This window comes from Chiloscyllium plagiosum, unplaced genomic scaffold (genome assembly GCF_037043375.1).
Source record: "Chiloscyllium plagiosum isolate Xiang-an unplaced genomic scaffold, Cpla_swu_hap1 HiC_scaffold_24, whole genome shotgun sequence".
In the NCBI taxonomy this organism is placed as follows: domain Eukaryota; kingdom Metazoa; phylum Chordata; class Chondrichthyes; order Orectolobiformes; family Hemiscylliidae; genus Chiloscyllium; species Chiloscyllium plagiosum.
Genome location: NW_028270162.1, coordinates 42,522,604 through 42,547,518, shown reverse-complemented (window position 1 = coordinate 42,547,518; position 24,915 = coordinate 42,522,604). Strand labels below are relative to the sequence as shown.

At 40.5% G+C, this 24,915-nt stretch overlaps 1 protein-coding gene across 1 annotated transcript in view; it reads right to left on the bottom strand.

Annotated features, from left to right (window-relative positions):
• ksr2 (kinase suppressor of ras 2) overlaps positions 1-24,915 on the bottom strand; it is a 396,641-nt gene that overhangs the window by 120,767 nt on the left and 250,959 nt on the right. The window contains exons 11-13 of the mRNA XM_088000110.1: positions 19,950-20,118; positions 13,368-13,448; positions 105-146 (exon numbers count right to left, since the gene is read on the bottom strand). Of these exons, the coding sequence (XP_087856236.1) occupies positions 105-146; positions 13,368-13,448; positions 19,950-20,118 (292 nt within the window). The remainder of the gene's footprint in view (positions 1-104; positions 147-13,367; positions 13,449-19,949; positions 20,119-24,915) is intronic.

The window sequence follows — 24,915 nt, the reverse complement described above, 5'->3', positions numbered from 1 at the left end:
AAAACATGTCTTAAGAAAAGACTAGCTTCATAATATCCACCAAAAGATGTAAACTTGTGTAGTACATCATGGAAAGAAATATTGATCAACTGAAGATTACTTACCAGGAAAAATGAACTGCTGCTTGTACTTGAAATAGTGAGAAGCTTGCAACAGAGAAAAGGCAGAACTGTAAGCAAAGTAATCAAGTAAAACATAGACACGAAGGTATCTTCTTATTTTTATCATAATAATAACATAGTTAATTTGATTGTTGAGAAAGCTATGTTACTTCACATCAGGCTATCAATATTATATACAAAACAATTAATAACAAAATGCCAAAATATCAGGTAAAATTTCAGTTCTGTAAGAGTTCTACATTACTTGGTTCTACACTCGGATATTAAATGCATTTCCACATTTGGTGCACAACCTGCTAATGAAATTATATGTTTTCAAATGGTGTTATTGCGTTAGATGCAACTTTGTCAGCAGGATTGACAGAGCAATAACAAATTATAGTGCACATGTAGTAATTTTTTGAAATAATTTTTGAAGCTACTTACAATGAAATTGTGAAGTGTAATAAGCTTTTCTGAAAAGGTTACATAGCAATTGTGCAAAGCTTATTTTTCCCATCCATTACTACAATGAGTAAAGAATCATGCAATTGGGAAATGCAGAATCTGTTTATTGTAAAAGGAGGTGCCTTGGCACTAAGGCTACTGTAATGACAGAGGGCAATAAGAGAGTGATCTTTTTTCAAAAAACTACATTATGTTTTTTAATTTTCTTTCTGAAAACTTTTGTTTGACTAACAACATGGCCATTGATCACATCATGCAAGTTGGCCACAATTCCTGGAAAGTTGTGGTCAGCAGCAACCAGAGCACAAAAAGCTTATGTCATCCCCGAACCCCCGGAAAGTCATTCGTTGCATTGTATTCCAGCCAAACCAACACAAGAGAGTAGTAGACGAGATGTCAAACTCCGCCAGTTCAGCTATGAAACATATAAATAACATTCTTGGTAGGTTCACCAGCATAGATGTGGAGAGATTGAATTGTTGTCTCACAATAAGACTCGTGAATCTGTGCAATTCTTTAGTGCAGAGAGCTGTAGAGAGTGGGTAGTTAAATAGATTCAAGACTGAGACAGATTTTTAATTAGTGAAGGAATTACAGGTTATGGGGAAAAGGTAAGGAAGTGGAGTTGAGGGTTGTCATATTTGATATGATCTCATTGAACAGTAGATCTGCTTCGATAGGCCAGTTGGCCTACTTCTGCTCTTATGCCTTATGGTCTTGTAATTTTAAAAGGAGACGATCAAACCCATAATTGCTTGAGCTGGTACCAATGGCCAAAGACAATACGTTTGGCCAGGACATTAAAATCCACCTCGTTAGCTGAGTAGCTAAGCTGGAAGCCCAGGTCACATGACTGAAACTGATTTGTTTGAATCACTTTTGATTACACAGTTTTGACTTCTTTCCTGAGTCTGCTGATAGAACTCAGAACATAAAAGCAATTCCAATCTTAGTTTAGCTTGCGTCAAGTCTTGATCTCTCTTTAAAATTCTAATTTCTGGAAAGAATTCTACATTTCAGCTGCAAAGTGAACCAGTTTCCAGCTTACAAGTACTGCTCGTCACCAGCAGTGTTGGTTTGGCTGGAATACAATGCAACGAATGACTTTCCGGGGGTTCGGGGATGACATAAGCTTTTGTGCTCTGGTTGCTGCTGACCACACCTTTCCAGGAATTGTGGCCAATTTAATGCAAGGAGTCATAGGCACCTTTCTCCATTAGAGACAGACATTTGGCTAAGTATAGCTTGAGGGCGGGGATGGGGTGAGGACGCTGGGCTTCCATGACAAATTTGTGCGCACAGCCAAAAAAGAACCTCGTCTGGACATTAACTTACCAGATTTTCAGTTCACGTGAACTAATTCCATTACCTTTGATTTTAAGTAACTATTTACGCATAACATTTCTTCATTCTATACTAGGTGGGATTCTGTGAATGTGTGTTGCAACCATTCCCCTGAGTTGTGAAGGTAATAATAAATCCTACTGTATTTTGTCCCAAAGAATTTGTTGCAGATTATTTTTAATTTGGACCTCGTAAACAGGGTTTGGGATAATACACAAATATAAAACAAAGAACTGCGGATATTGGAAATCTGAAATAGAAACAGAAATTGCTGCAGAAAGTCAGCAGGTCTGGCAGCATCTGTGGAGAGACAGCAGAGTTAACGTTTTGAGTTCTGAAGAAGGCTCACACACCTCCACCTATTTTGTTTTAAAACAGAAAAGAAAATAAGTAGATAAAATTAAAAGCCACATGTTACAGACAGGAGAAGAGGTCACTAAGAATAGTTCAATTCAACTTCTCCCTCTTGTGAATGACACTGCATTCATGACAACATTGAATTGATATGTGCATTCCATGCCACAACTGACAGCCCCCAGAGGGGAAACAATTGACATATGATTGAATGATGGATTAAGAGTGAAACAATTATAAGGGCTATAGGAAAAATATTGCAAAACTTGAAAGGGTTTAGAATAGATCTATAAGAGTGTTGCTAGGGTTGGATGGTTTTGAGTGATAGGAACAGGCTGAATAAGCTGGGGCTATTTTCCCTGGAGCATTGGAGGCGGAGGAGTGACCGTAGAAGTTTATAAGATTGAGAGGCATGGATAGGATGAATATTCAAGGACTTTTCCCCAGAGTAGGGAGTCCAAAACAAGATGGCATAGGTTTAAGTTGAGAGGGGAAAAATTTTAAAGGGGCCTAAGGGACAATTTCTTCATGCAAAGGGTGGTGCACATATGGAATGAACTGCCAGAGGAGGTGGTGGAAGCTGGTACAATTACAACATTTAAAAGGTATCTGGATGAGTACATGAATAGGAACGGTTTAGCAGGATATGGGCCAAATGCTGACAAATGGGACTAAATTAATTTAGGATATCTGGTCAGCATGGATGAGTTGGATCGAAGAGTTGCACATCTCTATGGCTATGACTGTGGTGATGAGTATTTCTGAAATGGCGAACAGTTGTGAAGCATACACTTCCAAAGGGACCTGAATTATTTTTTTGTATGTAATTGAAGCTAGCATGCAGGTACAACAAGCAATTACAAATGCAAATGATATGTTGGTTATTACTGCAGGAGGATTTGAGAACAATCATAAAATGATTTGCTTCAATTGTACAGAACTTTCGTGGAACTACACTTGCAGCATGTGTGCAATTTTGGTTCCCTTACCGAAGAAAGAAGGTAAATGCCATCTAACTTCTGGATGGTAAGACTCTCCAATGAGGAGAAACTGAGGAAGCCAAGCCTGCATTGTCTACAGGTTAAAAAAATGAGTGGTGATCTCACTGAAACTTAGAGTTCTTCAAGGTTGAGAGAATAACTGCAGAAAGGATATTTCTGCAGGCTGCGGATGTTTGGAACTGGGGTCACAGCCTTAGAATAAGAGGCAAACCTTGCTGGAGGACTAAGATAAGTATAGTAAGTACTGAAAATGGTCAGGTTTGGAAAACTATTGGTGGCTGACATAAAGGGAATGTACAAGAATTTAATAAACATATCAATAATGAAAGTGCAGTCAATGGAGCTGATTAGTGATGAAAAGGAAGTTATTCTTATTGAAGGCTGAAGGTATGAGAAGGTAGTATGTAGTATGTTCAATCTGTTTTCACTTGAATACTGCTGCACAAGCAACAATAAATGAGGAGTTAATTGCAATATTGGCCAAGATTATAAGATCATAAGACCATAAGACATAGGAGCAGAAATTAGGCCATTCAACCCATTGAGTCTGCTTCACCATCTAATTATGGCTGATCAGTTTCTCAACCCCATTCTCCCGCTTCCTCCCGATTAATCCTCGATTTCATTGATACTCAAAGAAGCTATCTATCTTCATCTTAAACATACTCAATGATCTGGCCCCCACAGCTTTCTGTGGCAACGTATTCCATCAATTCACCATTCTCTGGCTGAAGACATTTCTCCTTATCTCCATTCAAAAAGGTCTTCCCTTTACTCTAAGGCTATGCCCTTGGATCCTGGTCTCTCCTACCAATGTAAATATCTTCTCAACATCTAGTCTGTTCAGGTCATTCGGACCATTCAGTATTCTGTATGTTTCAATTTGAAACCCCCTCATCCTTCTAAACCCCATTGTGTATAAGAACATAAGAACTAGGAGCAGGCCGACTGGCCCTTCGAGCCTGCTCCGCCATTCAATAAGATCATGGCTAATCTTTTCATGGACTTAGTTCCACTTACCCATGCTCTCATCACATCTCTTCATTCCTTTGTTATTAAAAGAAAATCTACCTTAGCTTTAAAACATTTACTGAGGATGCCAGTATATTCTTTCTCAAGTAAGGAGACCAAAACTGTACACTGTATTCCAGGTGTGGCCTCACCAGCAACTTGTACATCAACTGCTTCACTGGGCAAGGAATTCCATACATTAACAACCCTCCGGGAGAAGAAGTTCCTTCTCAATTCAGTCCTAAATTTACTCTGTCTAATCTTGAGGCTATGTCCTCCTGTCCTAGCTTCATCTGCCAGGGCAAACATCCTCTCTACTTGTATCTTATCTATTCCCTTCATAATTTTGTAAGTTTCTAAAAGATACCCCCTCAAACTTCTGAATTGCAGTGAATATAATCCCAATCTACTCAGTGTCTCCTCATAAGCCAACCCCCTCAACTCCAGAATCAACATAGTGAACCTCCTCTGCACCCTCTCCAGTGCCAGTATATCCTTTCTCAAGTAAGGAGACCAAATCTGTACACAGTACTCCAGGTGTGGTCTCACCAGCACCTTGTACAGCTGCAATATAATTCCTCTGCTTTTAAATTCGATCCCTTTAGCAATGAAGGACAAAATTCCATTTGCCTTCCTAATTACTTGTACCTGCAGACCAACCTTCTGTGATTCATGCACAAGGACATCCAGGTCCCTCTGCAAATGAGCATGCTGCAACTTTTTACCATTCAAGTAATAATCCTTTTTATTATTACTCCTACTGAAATGGATGATTCCACATTTATTTACATTGTATTCTATCTGCCAGACCTTTGTCCACTCACTCAATGTATCTTTCTTCCTCCGCAAAGTTTCACAATCCTCTCCACACTTTGCTCTGCCACTCATCTTAGTATCATCTGCAAACTTTGACGCTCTACACGTGGTTCCCAATTGCAAATCATCTATATAAACTGTAAATGATTGCAGTCCCAACACCAATCCCTGAGGCACACCATGAGTCACTGATTGCCAGCCAGAATAGTACTCATTTATCCCCACTCTTTGCTTCCTCTTAGTCAGCCAATCCACTACCCATGCTAATACTTTATCCCTAATGCCATGCATCCTTATCTTATGCAGCAGCCACTTGTGTGGCACCTTGTTGAAGGCATTTTGGAAATCTAGGTACACACATCCACTGGGTCCCCATTGTCCACCTCGCTCATAATATCTTCATAGAATTTCAAAAGATCTGTCAAGCATGACCTGCCCTTCATGAACCCATGCTGCGTCTGCCCAATGGGACAATTTCTATCGAGATGCATTGCTATTTATAAACTCTGGTATAAACAAAGAGTCCTCAAATGTTCCTCAGATGTTAAGCTTTTCATTCCTGGCACCATTCTCATGAACCTCCTCTGAACACACTCCAGGGCCAGTACATCCTTCCTAAGATATGGGGACAATCCTGTGCACAATACTCCAAATGTGGTCTGACCACAGCCTTAGAGAACCTTAGAAGTACACCTTGTTTTTATATTCAAGTCCTCTCAAAATAAATGCCATCATTGTATTTGCCTTCTTAACTACTGACTCAACCTGCAAGGTTACCTTGAGAGAATCCTGTACTAGAACGCCCAAGTTTCTTTGTACTTCAGACTTGTGAATTTTCTCCCCATTTAGAAAATAGTCCATGCTTCTTTTCTTCCTATCAAAGTTCATGACCTCATATGTTGTACTCCATCTGCCACTTCTTTGCCCACTTTCCTATCCTATCCAAATCATTCTGCAGCCTCCCCGCCTCCTCAATGCTACCTTTCCCTCTACCTATCTTTGTATCAATGTGTAAACTTAGCCAGAATGCCCTTAGTTCCTTCATCTAGATTGTTAATGTATAAAGTGAAAAGTCGTGGTCCCAACACTGAGCCTTGCGGAACACCACGTCACCAGCTGCCATCCTGAGAAGGACCCTTCTAACCCCACTCTCTGCTTTCTGCCAGACAATCAGACTCCTATACATGCTTGCACCTTGCCCCTGACACCATGGGCTCTTATCTTACTCAGTAGCATCCTTTGCGGCACCTTCTCAAAAGCCTTAATGAAGCCCAGGTAGATAACATCCATTGGCAAAATAGATAAAGATATTTAAAATGTGACAATACTCAGAAGTAGAAAAGTAGCAAGGGAGGCAAATAGTGTTGTTCATTAGCTATGTGCTGCAGCTGAGTCACTGTTCCGAAAGGCTCGCCACTTAAAGGCAAGTACACACTTGAGTTAATGGCTGCTGGAAAATCTTCAGGAATACTGAAGATGAAGAAGAATGACATAATAGAAAAATGCCACACCACAGAAGAAGGACCCAAGAAAATGGAATGGGATCTCCATGTCTTTATCCTTGGATCTGCTTGAAAAGATAGTGCTCTGAATCACAGCCTGTGGTATTGGTAGGAGGATGGTGGTAACTGTTTATGGTTCTTTTTAAGTCACTCTCACCCTCACTCTGCAATCTGACATCAAGTGAAAACTGCAGGTATTGTGACCTTGCTTCCCTCTTCACTCCAACCCTTCCCCTTGTGCTTTTTTGCAATCAGACATTCAAAACTACTATCTGTACAGCACACCTAGGAGGATAAAGGGCAATCACCAAAGATCCTTTAACAGTATCTTCCAAATCCATTACCACTTCCATGTGGAATGACAAGCACACTAGATACAATGGAATACCACCACCTACAAGCTCCCCCCCCAAGCCACTCACCATCCTGACTTGAAAATATATTGCCATTCCTTTAATGTCACTAGGTCAAAATCCTGTAATTCTTCCCTAATGGCATTGTGGGGCAATCTACAGCAGCAGGTCAAGGCAACAGCTCACCACCACCACCTTCTCAAGGTCTACTAGAGATGGGCAATAAATGCTGGCCAGCCAGCAATGCTCACATCCAACATATGAATAAAAACAATCTTTGACAATAATGAGAAAGCATCAACACTTGTTCTTACAATCTCAAGCTACTAGCTCAGAGACTCACTTGCAATAGGCTTGTGTAGTGTTGGGATGAGGACAGGCAAGTCACTGGGCATAACTGGATTTCAGCCAGGAAAAGAAGAAAAGGTGGCAGATATGCCAGTTTCTTGGAGGGCAACGTCATAGACAAATTCCATTCCAGGGGGCTGAGATGAGGATTTTGATTGCTGACACAAAGAAGATCACTGATGATTATCAGATTACAAAGGTCTCCTGTCATTGTCAAGGAATACGGGATAGTCTGACTTCAACATGGTAGAGGCTATCATGCAGAGTTCTGAGAGTGGTGGCTAGCTCCACTATCGCACCGGTGAACAAAACCCCTAATGTCACATTTGGCATCGATATCTCTGGTGTGAACGTATTTTTCAGGGTGAGGACCAGTTCAGTCAGTCGAAGGAGGGTGTCAGTGGAAGGGTACTGGTTGGTACGGCGGGAAAGGAAGAAGCGGAGGGCTTTGAGTCTTTTGTGATGAGGGATGGAGGTGTACAGGGACTGGATTTTTCAGGGTGAGGACCAGTTCAGTCAGTCGAAGGAGGATGTCAGTGGAAGGGTACTGGTTGGTACGGCGGGAAACGATATCTCTGCTTCCACTGCAGCACAGTGCACTCCTCCTGACCTGCAGGCTCAGACTGATCCTCTTACGGTGGATGCCAATCTTAGTCCGCAAAGGGGCTTGCAGGCTATTAAGGTAGTCTAGCACTCTCTGCCCCAGTAGACCACCAGGATGACAGAGATGCTGCCCTTTGCGACTTGCAGTGGTAACATGGTGACTGAATCTACCATCATGTTTCCACCACAGTAGTTGCCAGTGTCCTTTATGTTGCCCCTCAGTCAGCCAGCTCAAACTGTTATTCTCACATTTCTGAGGACATGTGCTCCAAAGTTCTGGAGTTCTGGAGCTGCCTGAAAGTATTAAACAAGGTTCTCTGCCAGTGAAATGAGGCACCGTCCACCAGCCATGCCTTGGTCTCTGGAGTAGCACAACTTCGGAATACCAACTCATAGAATTGCACCCACAAGACAGACACCAAGGGACTGCAGAAGAGTGAATAGTTGAATGCTGTTTACATACTTTCATCTGTGATTATATTAAAATATTTTCTCAAGCTTTTTGTTGGTATTCTTTACAGATTGATCTTGCAAGAAGGCCTTGAAATGGAGCATCTGAAATAGATGAAACAGTGGGCATGGTTGGTCTAAGATGAGGTGGAGAATTTTGTTTCAATTGAAGGACAGCCTGAAAGTATGCTCTCTTTTGCTGCTTCCAGTTGCATGGGTTCATGTCGCCTTACTCCTGCCTCCTCCTCTTTCTCTGTAGTGACTGTAATGAAGTCAGCCAGCCGGACCTCATAGAATAGGAGTTCCTTGACTGGACCAGGTTAACTGCCCCAATCAGGCAGCCCTGGCTGATAGATAAAAAAAAGAGTGTCAGAAATACTGCACTCTGATAACTAGCACTGACTGAGGCAGTACTAAAGTCAAGAACTGCTCATGTGTAAATAAAGGGTGACTTGGTGATGGGATTTCAGCCTCTGTGGGGTTATTTCATCTCCTCCTCTGACGTAGCTGCTGGGTTGCAGCAGTTAAATGGCGAAGGGAGACCTTGACGTTCACAACTCATTGGGAGAAGTGATTGCAGCCTGATCTATGATTGCTAGTTTGGTGTGTTGGAGCCATATCAGATATCACCACTGGCTCATTTGAATGATATAGCTCCCAGTAGTGGGAGCATGTATGGTGGGTAGCATGCTAAACCGCACTCCTTCTCTTCCCTCATAAAAGAACTCCCATTGTCCACCATCTCTGAAGCGTTCCTCCCCTCCCCTTACGTGTCTACCTTTCTGAGAAGACAGTTGTCCCAACTCTGTGAAACAGATACCTCTTGTCCCAGAAGTGGTTCTCATGCTCCAAGAACATGAAGCACTCTCTTTCTAGTTACGTATGAACCTGTTGCCTCACTATTCTTCTACTCACTAGTGTGTGGTGCTAGGAATGTTTCAGAGAATACAACTTTTTGACATCCTGCATTTTAACTTCCACCTCAGCTTCTGAAATTATAACAGCTGAATCTCAACTCTTTTCATTCCTCTGGTATTGCTTCCTATACAGACCATGATTTCTAGCTGTTCCAACTCTGCAAAACGTTATTGCTTAGTTTTCTATTGTGACACTGAGGTTTCTAATGATTCACTAAGTTTGGAAATGCTGCAGTCATAAAAGTTTTGTGCACTCTCCTGTTGAGCAGTGCAGAATCATGTCAGCTAAAAAGAAATCAATCACAGCAGAAATCCACTGCTTTCAACTGAAACAGATTGTACTTAGTACTAAGCCCATGATGTAGCAGCATATAGCCTTTCAGAACTTCTTTACCTACCACTACAATCTACTGTAACAAATGACCACATTAATGAAGTTAAGACAAAGATCATTATGATGTAAGGTGTGTGATTCGTGCACATTGAGTCATAGAGATGTACAGCACGGAAACAGAGTCTTCGGTCCAATTTGTCCATGCCGACCAGATATCCCAACCCAATCTAGTCCCACCTGCCAGTACCCTGCCCATATCCCTCCAAACCCTTCCTATTCATATATCCATTCAGATGCCTTTCAAATGTTGCAATTGTACTAGCCTCCACCACTTCCTCTGACAGCTCATTCCATACACGTACCATCCTCTGAGTGAAAATGTTAGCCCCTTACGTCTCTTTTATATCTTTCCCCTCTCACCCTAAACCTGTGACCTCTAGTTCTGGACTCCCCCACCCCAGGGAAAAGACTTTGTCCATTTATCATATCCATGCCCCTCATGATTTTATAAACCTCTATAAGGTCACCCCTCAGCCTCTGACGCTCCAGGGAAAACAGCCCTAGCCTGTTCAACCTCTGCCTATAGCTCAAATCCTTCAACCCTGGCAACATCCTTGTAAATCTTTTCTGAACCCTTTCAAGTTTCACAACATTTTTCTAATAGGAAGGAGACCAGAATATTCCAACAGCGGCCTAATCAGTGTTCTATGCAGCCACAACATGACTTCCCAACCCCTGTACTCAATACTCTGATCAATAAAGGAAAGCATACCAAACACCTTCTTCACTGTCCTATCTACCTGCGATTCCACTTTCAAGAAGCTATGAACCGGCACTCCGAGGTGTCTTTGTTCAGCAACACTCCCTAATATCTTACCATTAGGTGTATAAGTCCTGTTAAGATTTGCTTTCCCAAAATGTCTTAATATAATTTACTTCAGATTTTGAATTTGATCCGTTGTTTTAGTTTGATTCTGAAGTGGTTTAACAATTAGCTTGTAAGCTTTTCTGTAAACATGATGATTTCTTGTAAAAGACCCATTGGGAAAGGGAGTTCCTAGTGTGTAGCAGAATTTTGTTTTCTTTGGGAGAATTTACCAGTAAACAAACTAAAGAATCATGCTTTAAGCTTTCAGTTTAGAAGTTGAGATTTTTTTTTCCTTTTGATTAAGGTCAATACCAATAACTGGGAAAAAAAGCTTTTGAGTTTCAGTTTGATGCAACAAACAGTTGTTCTTGAGAAAGGGAGATTCAGGGGTTTTAATTTAGAACTATTATAAATAGGTTGCTCTGTAGAAGCAGTTTAGCTTGAAAGTTCCATACCAGAAATGTTTAGTTATAAGCTTGAACTATTTAAAGCTGCAAAAGTATAAGCTATCAGGTTCGCAAGACAGGAAACTGAAGCCACAATTAGATTAAGTCCTATAGATGTGAAAGAGATGGGAATTCTATCTGGTGTGAATACTATAAAATCTACTGCTTTGGGATTAATTGTATTTTAGCTTTAAAATTTGTGTTATTTTTGTCAAGGGCTATGTTTATTCCATTGTAATTTTCATTTCTTTGTGTAATAAATTTACTTTATTGATAAAACCAAATCTGCAGCAAAATGTGTTTGTATTTCAATTCAAGTCCATCTTGTTAAAGTTAGAAGAAATAAAATATGATCTATCAATCCAGACTTTAGTTTTGGACTTGTCTTGTCCAGTAATAACACCAGTAAAGTTGGGATCATAACACCTTGTAATTCTTTAGTCATCAACAATTATCAGGCAAGTGCAACAAGCCCGCTCCATGTCGAATCAAGCCTGTAGTTTTAGACTTAAGTACAAACTACTCAAATTCACATCACTTTTAAGAACTGTTTCCTTTTTTAGTTGAAATTTCATTCTAATGTATTTTGTACCACCTAACACAAATCTTTCATGAATCTGAACAGTTTTAGATGATACAAAAACAGAAATTGCTGGATAGCAGAACCTGAGGAAGGGTCACTCGACCCAAAACATTAACTCTGATTTCTCTCCACAGATGCTGCCACACCTGATGAACATTTCCAGCAATTTCTGTTTTTGTTTCTGATTTACAGTACCGGCAATACTTTTGGTTTTTATTCGGTTTTAGATGATAATGTTCTGAAGTTTTTTGTTGTATTATGATGAATTCCATGAAATGTGAATTGAATGTGATTAAATTTCCTACATTTCATATCAATGACAACTGGAAGCGGCAGATTCAAACCACTACAAATGCCGGAGGAAAGCGCTTAACAGGAGGCTCCCAAGCACTGAGGATGTCACCGAGACAGGGGACGAAACGTCTGCAACACAAATTCCCAGCTCGGCGAACAGAACCACAAAAATGTAGGAATGAAAATGGAATAGATACAGAAAGTATTTTTAATCAAAATCCCCATTCCCTGTGAGTAACACAACTTTGAATAACTGAAAATTGCATCAGACAGTATAACTAGACATTGCTGCATATCCAGTTTCTTAATAAATTAAAAACATGCAACTCACTGTGATGATTAATTCAGTAATGGGGGAGGTATGATCATTTTCGTAGGTAGAATTGGCTTCAAGCACAATTTTTAGAAATGATCATAAAAACCTGAATTGTGTTTAAAATTGACGCTGTTTTTCATGCTGGTTCCACTTCTCTTTATTTCTGAATTACGTTGACAAAACAAAACAACCTAGTGAAAATTCTAGGCCATCAAGTTATTAGTTTGAAAAGGATATGGGAGTTATGCCATTCTCTCTACAAGTCAATTTCCAAGAGAATCAAATGCATTGCTATTGTGGCTCAGTTAAGCACAGCACTTTCTGACATGCTAGAGAACTCATCATTCCAATCCTGCCAGAAAAAAAGAATTTGATAATTCAGAGGTTTTAATTTTTTTTAATCATTTACAGAATGTGGGCATCATTGACTAGGCCAATATTATTGCCCATCCCTAAGTACCCAGAGGATAGTTAAGAGTCAACAACATCGTGTAGGTCTGAAGTCATACGTAGATCAAACAGATTAGAACAGCAGATTTCCTTCCCTAAAAGAAATTATTGTCAGGAAAAACCTACCTGCTTCAATCAATTCATAGTCACCATTCAACTCTTAATTCCAGATTCTTACTGAACTCAAATTCCACAATCAGCTATGGCAGGATTCGAATCTGGGACACCAGAACATTACCTGGCTCTTTGAATTAATAGTCTTATGATTATACCATTAGGCCATAACAGTACTTAGGGTTTATCATTCATTAAATGCCCATTTGAAAACCCATGTGAAGAGCATAAATTCATAAAAATCTGCCTAATTATGTAATCACAGAGCAACAAAATAAGATGTGAAATTTAATCAACATATTTTGATTCTTTCTGCGAATATTCTTACCTTGACATTCTTCAGACCATTACATTTCTCACTTTCTCTAAATTCTATGTTCTCACAGTGATATTAGGACTGAGTAATGTTTTATAATACTTCATCAAGGATACATTTCTCTCCTTATTCTTAATGTGTAAAAGCTATTTGACTGACACTGCATTTCCCATTATGCTTGTTATGATGAACAGTTTATAATGTACAAGGTTATCACAGTTTTCAAATTCATGGCATATAAAATTTTCATCCTTCATGTTAAACAATAATTCAAAATATGGGATCAGGAACCCTCAGCGACACAATAGAAAACTGGGTGGTAAAATATTTACTTTTATGTAAATATAGACTAGATACTGTTGTTAGAAATGGAATTACCTTGTGGTGGGCTTGTGTGGCTGTGGCCCTCAAGCAAGTCACTGCTTGTGATTGCCCTCAACCGAATGTTAGTGAGTATACCTAATTTAGAAGAAAAGCACAATTCTAAAACTCATTTAAGATGGATGTCGATTGTACTTAAAAATTGACTGCCCCTTCTCAAAGAATTAAATTGTAAATTATTATCACTTCAAGATTTTGTTGTTCAAAGAATTTGCTGTCAAACCTGCCGGCTTTTGTATAATCTCTTATGTTATGGATGCCCTGTTCCCTGTTACCATAGAAACACTTTGTGTCCCAACTAATCATCGGCATTCATTTTGCAGTTATAGCAATAGCAGCTTTCCAAGGATTACTAATAGAACCTACAATGGTTACCAACTGCTAAATGCACAAAACATTAAAGTGCAATTTTGAAGAGAACTTGATCTTGCCATTTTTTTTTCAAAATTGACACTTAGAAGAAAAGTTGGTAAATTTGTAGATATTATCCCAATTGATGGCTATCAAAACTAACAACACTTAATTGAACAGAGGAAATTGAAAAGAAAATGGCCAGATTTAAATTGGTGGTTTTTGATTTATTTGAAAAATCATGATCTCTTTGAAAAGAACTATTTTCTTTATCACATTGATTGGAGCTTCAGTTGAACTTTAACTCATCCACCGAGGTAATTGTAAAGTCCAACCTACATACCAAACCAGTGACCAGGTGCTTCAAGAGCTTAACAGCATGACTTTGAGGCTATTATGCACACAGATCAAAATCATCAATCACTGAAATGCATGGTGCCAAAGGAAATGGATCAGAGGCTAATGGTTGAAAGTAATGAGTGCTAAAACAAGGCAAGCAAGGTTTATTTCAACCAGTACCTTGCATAGTCAAGCAGCATGCTTACTTGTTGTCTTGGTTTTCATGAGAGGATTAATCACATGATTCAACAGTTGTCTTCAGGAGAAGGGCAAACATTTTTGTTTTCAGAATTTTGTTCGGTTTTTTTCCTTTCCTGTGTCCAAAATACTTGTTAAATTTTAGTACCATTTGAGAGTTTTACAGCTTAAATGTATTAAGTACAAAGCAAAAAAAAATTATATTTCGCTGGTGCTTGTGTTCTATATATTCCCCCCGAGGTTAAATTTGCATGGGATTCTTCTGACTGCCAACTGGTGAAAGATTCATGGAAACTGCAGACAAATCACATGGATGCAGTTTAAATTGTTTATCCAGATTCCATGACTCCTTTGCTATGGTTATGATGGATATTTGGGAGAAATTATAAATCCTTTAATCCACTACATAGCCTATTAAATTAAATTTTCTCAGTGCACATGACCCTGAAAATTGACAAAAATGTGAATATTACATATCATTAATTGAGTGTGATATGACTTTGATTACAAGTTGAGAGTGGGCGCTGGAAAAGCACAGCAGGTCAGACAGCATCCCAGGAGCAGGAGAATCAACATTTTGGGCAAGAGCCCTTCATCAGGAATGATTCCTGATGAAGATCTCTTGCCAAAAACATTGATTCTCCTGCTCCTGGGATGCTCCCTGACCTACTGTGCTTTTTCAGCACCCACTCTTGACTCTGATCTCCAGCATCTGCAGTTCTCACTTTCTACAACTTAGATTCTCTTTTGACTTACTTGTAATCAAAGACTTCCTAACCTGTCCTTGCACTTTTGTGTCCTCTGGTCACTTCTTTCCATTGTTCCACCATTTCTCCTCAGTGTAACTGGTGAGGTGACTGCACATTCTTATGCCACGAAGGCTTAAGATTTGGAGGGGGCTTCGTTCTTTTATCTTTGGAGGGCAGCCGCTACTGAATTTGTTTCTGTGGCTTGTGCCTGCTCACTCTGGTTTTGCTGCATCTTGAATGATCTGAGCACTGGCTGGACCCTTGGCATTTGTTGTTGTCCTGTGATGTAACAGCAATGACTGCTGAATCTGTGGTGGGGCTTCCATTCCAGGGTGAAGAATCCAATACCAGGGTTCCAATCCCATACGCCATACTCAGCCTGTAAATGGCCAGACAGTGGGTTTGCCATCCAATTAAGGATGGTAGGCATGCTCCTAAGCTAGTGGGCCAATGTGAGGTTAATCCGGCCCTCACCTTTTCAGCCATGAGGCTATCTTGATGCAGAGGCTAAGTTTTGGCCTGAAGTACAAAACCCCCTCTGCATTGCTGCCAACTGACTATCTACCATGATAATGTAAAACAAAGAACTGCTGAAGATCTGAAACAAAAGCAGAAAGTACTGAAGAAACTCAGTAATTGTGGCAGCATCTGTGGAGAGAAAGCAGAGTTAACAATTTTGAGTCGTGTGACCCTTCTTCAGATCCTTCTTCTTCGGCAGGGTCACTGAACAAAAAATATTAACTCTGCTTTCTCTTGACTGATATTGCCAGACCTGCTGAGTTTCTCCAGCACTTTCTGTTTTGTTGGCTATTTATCACTGTAGGTGGATAACCATTTTGACCATGACCAGGCCTCTCTAAAAAGTGACTCAATGTTGGAATCATCACGGAATGATGCACAAAAGCCAGTGACATGAGATTGCAGGAACCTGCATTCTTTCTCAACTCCATGGCCATTTGAAATCCAACGATTTATATCCATTGATCAGGCTGTTGTTTAAAGAGATTATTGTCTGTACCTTGATCCCAGAAAGGTGGAACAAACACTGTAAAGACATACAATACCTTCAGTCCCTTCGGTCCAACTTTCCATGCCGACCAGGTATTCTAAACTGAACTAGTCCAATTTGCCTGCATTTGGATCATATCCCTCTAAACCTTTCCTATTCAAATACATGTCCAAATGTCTTTTAAATGTTGAATTGTACCCACCTCTACCACTTCCTCTGGCAGTTCATTCCATACAGGGACCACCTTCTGTGTGAAAAAATCCCCCTCCGGTCCCTATTAAATCTTTCCCCTCTCATCTTAAATCTACGCACACCAGTTTTAGATGCCCCCTACCTTGGAAAAAGACCTTTGCTATTCACCTTATCTATGTCTCTTTTGATTTTATAAACCTCTATAAGATCACCTTTCAGCTTCTATGTGCCCAAGCCTATCCAGTCTCTCCATATGACTCAAACCCTCCAGTCCCAGGAACATAACTGTAAATTTTTTCTGTACCCTTTCTAGTTTAACAATATTCTTCCTATAGATGGACAACCAGAATTGTATGCAGTATTCTAAAAGTGGCCTCATTAATGTCTTGTACAGATGCAACATAAACTCCCAACTCCTATTCTCAATGCTCTGACCAATTTAGGCAAGCGTGCCAAAGAGATAGACTGGCCAATGTGCTATCCTGTTTGCTGTTATGGACCACTGACATTTCTTCTGTGGTTGAGAGAACTACATACAAACATATGAATCAAGAATAGTAGTAGGCAATTCAGCCTTTCAGGCCAGCTGTACCATTGAATTAGATCTTGCTGATCTGATTGTAACCTCAAATTTACATTCCTACCTATTCCTGATAACCTTTCAACCTCCTCCTTAAGAAGAAGAAGAAGAATTTATCCGTCTATCTATCTGTCTGTCTATCTAACTATCTATCTCTGCCTTAAAAATATTCAAGGACTCTGCTTTACCAGCTTCAGGAAGAAAATTCCAAAGAATTAAAATACTTTGAGGGAAAATACATCACCTATCACTGATTTAAATGGAGTTTCCTGATCTTTAAAGTGTGACATTTAATTCTAGATTTTCCCATACGAGAAAAGATCTTCTCCACATCTACCCTGTTAATATAATTCAGAATTTTATGTTTCATTCAAGCAGCAGTCCGTCACTACCACTTCCCTCTACACCACAACTTTTATCATGTATTCTCCAATGTACCATCATAAGACGTCTCTACAGCACAGATAAAGGCCGTTCAGTACATCGACTTGGCGCTGATCAAAAATAAGGACCTAACTATTGTAATCCCATTTCCAGCACTTGACCAATAGCCTTGTATGTTTTGGCATGTCATCTCAGAAGTCTCTGCTGCATTACATCTGGTTTTAGAATGTTTTAATTAAAACATTATTCTATTGTTTCCTCGCTCGCTCAAATACTGTGTTAATCACTTCTGGTTCCGTCAATTGCTAACACGCTTTAACATTGTCACAAAACCTCACATGAGCTATCACTTGGCAGTTACCATAACCTGGCAAAATATTCACCGTCTATTGCTGCAAGTGCTAACCATGTTAGGCTTCTCAAAGGTGTTGAGCCTGAATTAACTTCATCCAATACAATTCTCTCACATTACATAGGATCTGGTCTAAGACAATAATGTCTTTTCAGATGAGCTGACCCAAGCATATTATGGGAGGTTTAGTGATCTGGAAGTTTGTTAGCCAATGTGCAACCAGCTGGCCACGATACCCTGTGGATTGTTGTGACTTGCTCAGTTATAAGTACAGGAATGGACAGGATTGTAAGAAGCGTTTGAGGTGCATCTGGGATCTCCAAAAATTTGGAAAACTACTCCTAATTACCTCAGCACATCACATCATTTGACAATGTAAGGTATGGGACACTGCCAATAGCTATCAATTTGCATACTTTGATATCTTCATGAATTTAAGACAGACCATGCAGTTTATTCCCTAAAGTGTAAAAATGTGTGCCTAGAATTTAATTAATGTTTCTAGTCCAGTGACCCTTCTTCAGTGTCTGAAGAAGGGTCACTGGACCCAAAACATTAACTCTGCTTTGTCTCTACAGTTGCTGTCAGACATGCTGAGTTTTCCCAGCAATTTCTGTTTTTGTTACTGATTTCCAGATTCCACAGTTCTTCGGTGTTTTTTGTCATTGGAAAAGATGAAGGTGAGAAGCCTTCATGAACTGCTGCAGTCCACCTGCTGTGGGTTGACCCACAATGCCATTAGGGAAGGAGTTTCAGGATTTTGATCCAGAAACTGTGAAGGAATGATGATATTTTCCAAGTAAGAATGGTGAGTGACTTGGAGGGGAACTTATCGTGATAGTGTTTCCATGTGTCTACTGGGCTTGCCCTTCTAGATGGAAGTGATTGTGGGTTTGGAAGGTGTCGTCTAAGGTGATTTTTTCAGTGCAACTTGTAGATAGTACACACTGCTGCTATTGAGTGATGGAGGATGTGGATGTTTGTGGATGTGATGCCAATTAAGCAGGCTGCTTTATCCTGGATGGCATCAAGCTTTCTGAGTGTTTTTGGAGCTGCATTCATCCAGGAAAGTGGGGATTATTCCACTACACTACTGACTTGTGCCTTGTAGCTAATGGACAGGATTTGGTATGAGGAGATGAGTTACTCACCACAGCACTTCTAGACTCTGACCTGCTTTTATAACCACTGTAGTAAGTCCAGTGTAGTTTCTCATCAATGGTAACCCATACGACGTTAACAGTGGGTGAGTTAGTAATGCTAACTTTCTTACTGGAGATGATCACTACCTGGCATTTGTGTGGCATGACTGTTACTTGTCAATTACCATCCCAAATCTGGAAATTGTCCAGATCTTGTTGCATTTGAATATGGATAGCTTCAATATCTGAGGAGTCATGAATGGTCCCGAACGTTATGCAATCATTGCTGAAAATCCCCACTTCTGACCTTATGATGGAGGGAAGATCATTGATGAAGCAGCTTGAGGTGGTTGGGCCGAGTTCACTACCCTGAGGCAGTACAGTGGTTCAGTGGTTAGCACTGCTGCCCCACAGTGCCAGGGACCTAGGTCCAATTCCTACCCCGGACCACCGTCTGTGTGGAGTTTGCACATTCTACCTGTGTCTGCGTGGGTTTCCTCCAGGTGCTCCGGTTTCCTGCCATGGTTCAGAGATGTGCAGATCAGGTGAATTGGCCATGCAAAATTGCCCATACTGTTAGGTCCATTAGTCAGGGGTAAATGTAGGGTAATAAATTAAGGGAATGGGTCTGGGTGGGTTACTCTTCAGAGGGTCGGTGTGGACTTGTTGGACCGAATGACCTGTTTCCACACTGTAGGGAATCCGGCTGGTAAGGGACAGGTATGGGCCAAACACAGACTGTTTGGTCCAATTAGTCCATGCTGACCATGTTCCCAAACCAAACTAGTCCAATGTTACTGCGACTGGCCCATATCTCTCCAAACCTTTCCTATTCATGTACTTAGCAAAATGTCTTTTGAATGTTGTAACTGTATCTGCATCCACCACTTCCTCTGGCAGTTCATTCCACACATGAATCACTTTGTGTGGAAAGGTTGCCTCTCTTTAAATGTGTGGAAAAAAAAATGAAGAAAGATAAGCTGACATTCCTAATGGAATCTCCTTACCTGAATTGGATGAAACGTTCAACTCACAATGTTAATCAGTTATACACCTCCATCATTTTCGGTTTTTATATTTAAATAAAACATATCAAGGCTGATTTTGAATGCATGGAGTGCCAATGGGAAACCTTGCCCCACCAGGAAACCAGTAGGGGAGGAAATGGGGAAAAACAGTATTCTCGATTCTCCATCTTACAATAGTTCCCTGGCAGTACAGTGTGATCAGAAATAGAAAAACCATTGTTTTTAACACATATCAATTGAACTGAAGTGTTATACCTGGCAGATTGAATTGCTTCTGTTGCCGAGTGCACTGTGGTGATGGGTGAAGGGGTGAAGGAGGTGTTGCGTTGGGAGGTAGTGGTGGCGCTGGAGAGCTCGGCGTTGACGACGTTGTTGATGAAGGATTACTGCTGGAATCCGGCTGGTAAGGAACAGGTATGTGATCCTGCAGGTAAAGAGAAAAAGAGCTTGCTTTGATACAAGGTTGCATGCGGTGGTACCACAGGTCCCTACCAGAATGGAGAAAACCAGATAGTTGCCCCATCACTCACAACTGCACACTGGACTGTTGAAAGAGGTGGGGATTGGCTTTACAGACATCATTTCTATTAACTACCTGTAAATCACTTATTCTGCTGAAATATTAATCCTGCACTATTTGGAGACTACCACAGTTCCTCTAACCAGTTCAGAGACTGGATTGCACATGATCTTAAAGGCAGGGGTCACTGATAATTCTAGTGAGGCGCCTATCCAGCATCTATCTGCCTGTAATTTTACCACATGGGATTGGGTCAGGCAGCCCACCCACCGTGAAACAACTGAAACTTCGAAATGATTCAAATGTAGTTTTGATAATTCATTTTCAATGATTTTTGATGAATTTGTTTTGTTCTTTGGATATTCATATAAACCTAGGACAGACTTCTTGGTTACCTTTAAGTGATACTTATTAACAGTCTGTACATGTTGGTACGGCTCCAGAGCAGTGCACTGTACAGGATTCAACCTCCTAACAGAGTACTAAAACTTAAACTACAAAGATGAAAGTTATAGCTTATTTCATAGGGTCATCTATATATTCATGAATTACTAACTCTCCAATATACATGTGCGATGGCAGGAAAGCCTTACTAAAATGCTTATTTTACATGATTAACAATTTTCATTATACTAATAGAACTGCATCAGGTTTCCACTCTCATTGACAGAGGTTTTTTTATGGCACATTTGATTTCTATTGTGCTGCCCTTTTGCACTGTTTTATAGTAATATTACATTTGTGATGATACAAATTCTTTTCAGCAACACAACCTTGTTTTGTTTTGACAGCAATTTCCTATTTGTCTTCAAAGGGAAACTACTTGTGTCGTACAGTAACTCTTCAGTTTTCATTTGCTATATGTCATTCCAGCACCTTCACCTAAACCTTTTGAGATTTAAATATGAAAGGACTGTGTACGTTAATTCAAGTTTTTGGGCTATATGCTCATTGACAGTATGCCAGGCAAGATTGTACAAGGATCAATTTTGACAGCAAGCTGGCCATTTCTTTATATATTACATGTTCAAAGATGTCTATTCAGTTGTCAAGGATAAATTCTTGATAGGTCATAGAGCTGTACAGCATGGAAACAGATCCTTTAATCCAAATTATCAATGCCGACCAGATATCTTTTATTAATATAGTCCCATTTGTCAGCATTTGGCCCATATCTCTCTAAGCCCTTCCTATTCATATACCCATCCACATGCCTTTTAAATGTTGTAATTGTACCAGACTCCACCATTTCCTCTGACAGCTCATTCCATACATGCACCACCCTCTGTGGAAAAAGTTGCTCCTTCAGTCCCTTTTAAATCTTCCCCTCTCATCTTAAAAGTACGCCCTCCAGTTTTTGACTTCCCTACCCTAGGGGAAAGACCCTGACTATTCATCCTATCCATGCCTATTATAATTTTATAAACTTCCATAATGTCACCCCTTAGCCTCCGCCGCTCCAGAGAAAATAGCCAAAGACTATTCAGCCTCTCCCTATAGCTCAAACCCTCCAACCCTGACAACATCCTTGTAATTCTTTTCTGAACACTTGCGAATTTCACAACATCCTTCCTACAGCAGAGAGACCAGAACTGAAAGCATTAATCCAGAAGTGGCCTGATCATTGTCATGTACAGCTGCAGGATGAAATCCCAACTCCTACTCTCAGTGTACTGACCAAAAAAGGCAAGCATATCAAATGCCTTCTTCACTATCCTGTCTACCTGTGACTCCACTTTCAAGGAAGTACAAACCTGCAGTCCAATGTCACTTTGTTCATCAACACTCCCAAGACCTTACCATTAAGTCACTAAGTCCTGCCCTGATTTGCCTTTCCAAAATGCAGCATCTCACATTTATCTAAATTAAAATCCATTTGTCACTCCTTGGCGATTGGCCCATCTGATCAAAGTCCTGGTGTATTTTGAGGTAACCACCTTCGCTGTCTGCTACACCATCAATTTTGGTGTCATCTGCAAACTTAGTAACCATACCTCCTATGTTCACATCCAAATCATTTATATAAATATCAAGAAGCAGTGGATCCAGCACCGATCTTCATGGCACACCACTGGTCACAGGCTTCCACTCTGAAAAACAACCTTCCTCCATCACCACCCTCTGCCTCCTACCTTTGTGCCAGTTTTGTACACAAATGGCTAGTTCTCCCCGTATTACATGTGATTTAACCTTGTTAACAGTCTATCATGCGGAATCTTGTTAAATGCCTTACTGAAATCCATATAGATTACGTTCACTGCTCTGCCTTCATCAAACCTCTTCGTTACTTCTTCAAAAAACTCAATCAAGTTAGTGAGACACGATTTTCCATGCACAAAACCATGTTGACTATCCTTAATTACCCCTTGCAGTTTAAAATGTCCAGCACCACCTCCTCTGTAGTGTGGACATTTTTCAAGATGTCGCTATTTATTTCACCAAGTTCTCTACCTTCAGTCTCCTTCTCCACAGTAAATATTCATGCAGAATACTTGCGTAGTGTCTACCCCATCTCCTGGGGTTCCACACATAGGTGACCTTGCTAAACTCTTCCTAGTTACTCTTTTATCCTCATATTTGTAGAATCCCTTTGGATTCTCCTTAGCCTTATTTGGCAAAGCTATCTCCTGTCCCCTTTTTACCCTCATGACTTCCCTCTTAAATATACTAGTACTGTCTGTGCATTCTTGCAGGGATTCATTCGTTCCCTGCTATACTGACCAAAACTTCCATTTATCTAGTCATTCTCTACACCCACCAGCCTTGCCCTTCACCCGATACATATTGTTTCTGGCCTCTCATTATCTGATTTTTGAAGGCTTCAAACTTCCAGCCATCCCTTTATCTGCAAATATCCACCCCCAATGCACTTTTGAAAGATATTGGCTAATACCGTCAAAACTGGCCTTCCTCCAATTTAGAACTTTAACTATTAGATCTGGTCTATCCATTTCCATCACTATTTTAAGACTAATAGAATTATGGTTGCTGGCCCCAAAGTGCTTCCCCACTGACACTTCAGTGACCTGCCCGGCCTTATTTCCCAAGAGTAGTCAAGTTTTGCTCCTTCTCAGTAGGTATATCTGCATGCTGAATCAGAAAATTTTCTTGTACACACTTAACAAATTTCTCTCCATCCAAGCCATTTACACTATGACATCCCAGTCAATGTTTGGAAAGTTAAAATCCGATCATTGGGGGATCTACAGTATAATTCCAAGAAGGTGATTATCACTTTCTTATTTCTCAGTTCCACCAAGTAACTTCCTTGGACGTATTCCATGAAATATCTCCCTAAATACAGCCTTAACATCATCCTTAATCAAAAATGCCACTCCCCCTCCTCTCTTGCCACCCTTTCTAACCTACCTACACCCTGAAACATTAAGCACCACCCCCCACCCACCCCCAATCCCGATCCTGTCCATCCCCGAGCCACGTCTCTGTAATCGCTATGATATCCCAGTTCCATGATCCCAACCATGCCTGAGTTCATCTGTCTTACCTGTTAGGCCCCTTACATTGAAATAAATGCAGTTTAATTTATCAGTCCTACTTTGTTTTCTGTTTTGTTTCCGCCTGCCTGTCTTGAACGTTTGACTTGTTCCTTTTCCCAAATGCACCAGTGTCAGACTGATTTATTTTCTCAGTGTCTCCCTGTGACACACACCCCATCCACGCACCTCCCTCCCCCCAACTACCCACTGGTTTAAATCTTCGTGAACAGCTCTGGCAAATCTCCCCGCCAATATATTAGACCAATTCAGGTCCTTCTTATACAGGTTAATTCTACCGCAGAAGGGATTCCAATTATTCAAAAATGTGAATCCTTCTCCCCTGTACCACCTCCTCAGCCACGCATTCATCTGCTCTATCCTCCTTAATCTCACTGGCTCGTGGCACCGGGAGTAATCCAGAAATTATTACCCTCAAGGACTTAATTTTAAAATCCTGCTTAATTTCCTATATTCATATCTCAGACCCTCGTCCTTTCCCCTTCATATGTCATTAGTTCCAATGTGTACAACGACCTCCTGCTGGTCTCTCGCCCCTCTGAGATATCCTTGATCCTGCCACCAGGGAGGCAACACACCATTCTAATATCTCATCGTCGGCCACAGAAATGTCAGTCTGTGCCTCTGGCTGCAGAGTCCCAGATCCATTAACTTAGCTCCAAACAGCAAGTAGCAGAAATCCATAGGGTTCAGTTCTGATATCATATTTCATGCATATAGAGCAAGTTTGTAGAAGACACTAACATAAGAGGTTTCACAATAAATGCCAAGGACCAAACAGATTTATAAGAGAATGCTTCAGAAAGAATGGGTAAAACAGTGTTCATGGAATTCAATGCCAGTACAGGCGAGATAGATAGAGTCATAGAGTCCTACAGCACGGAGACAGGCCCTTCAGCCCAAACTGGTCCATTCCAACCAAAATGTCCATCCACACTAACCACATTACCCTGCACTTGGCCCATATCCGTCTAAACCTTTCCTATTCATGTAATTGTCAAAATGCATTTTAAATGTTGTAAATATACCCACCTCAACCATTTCCACTGGCAGCTCATTCCATATATGTACCACCTGTGTGTAAAAAAGTTGCCCCTCAGGTTTCCTTTAATTCTTTCCCCTCTAACTTTAAACTGATGTCCTCTCATCCTCGATTCCCCAACCCTGGGAAAAAGACTGACTGCAT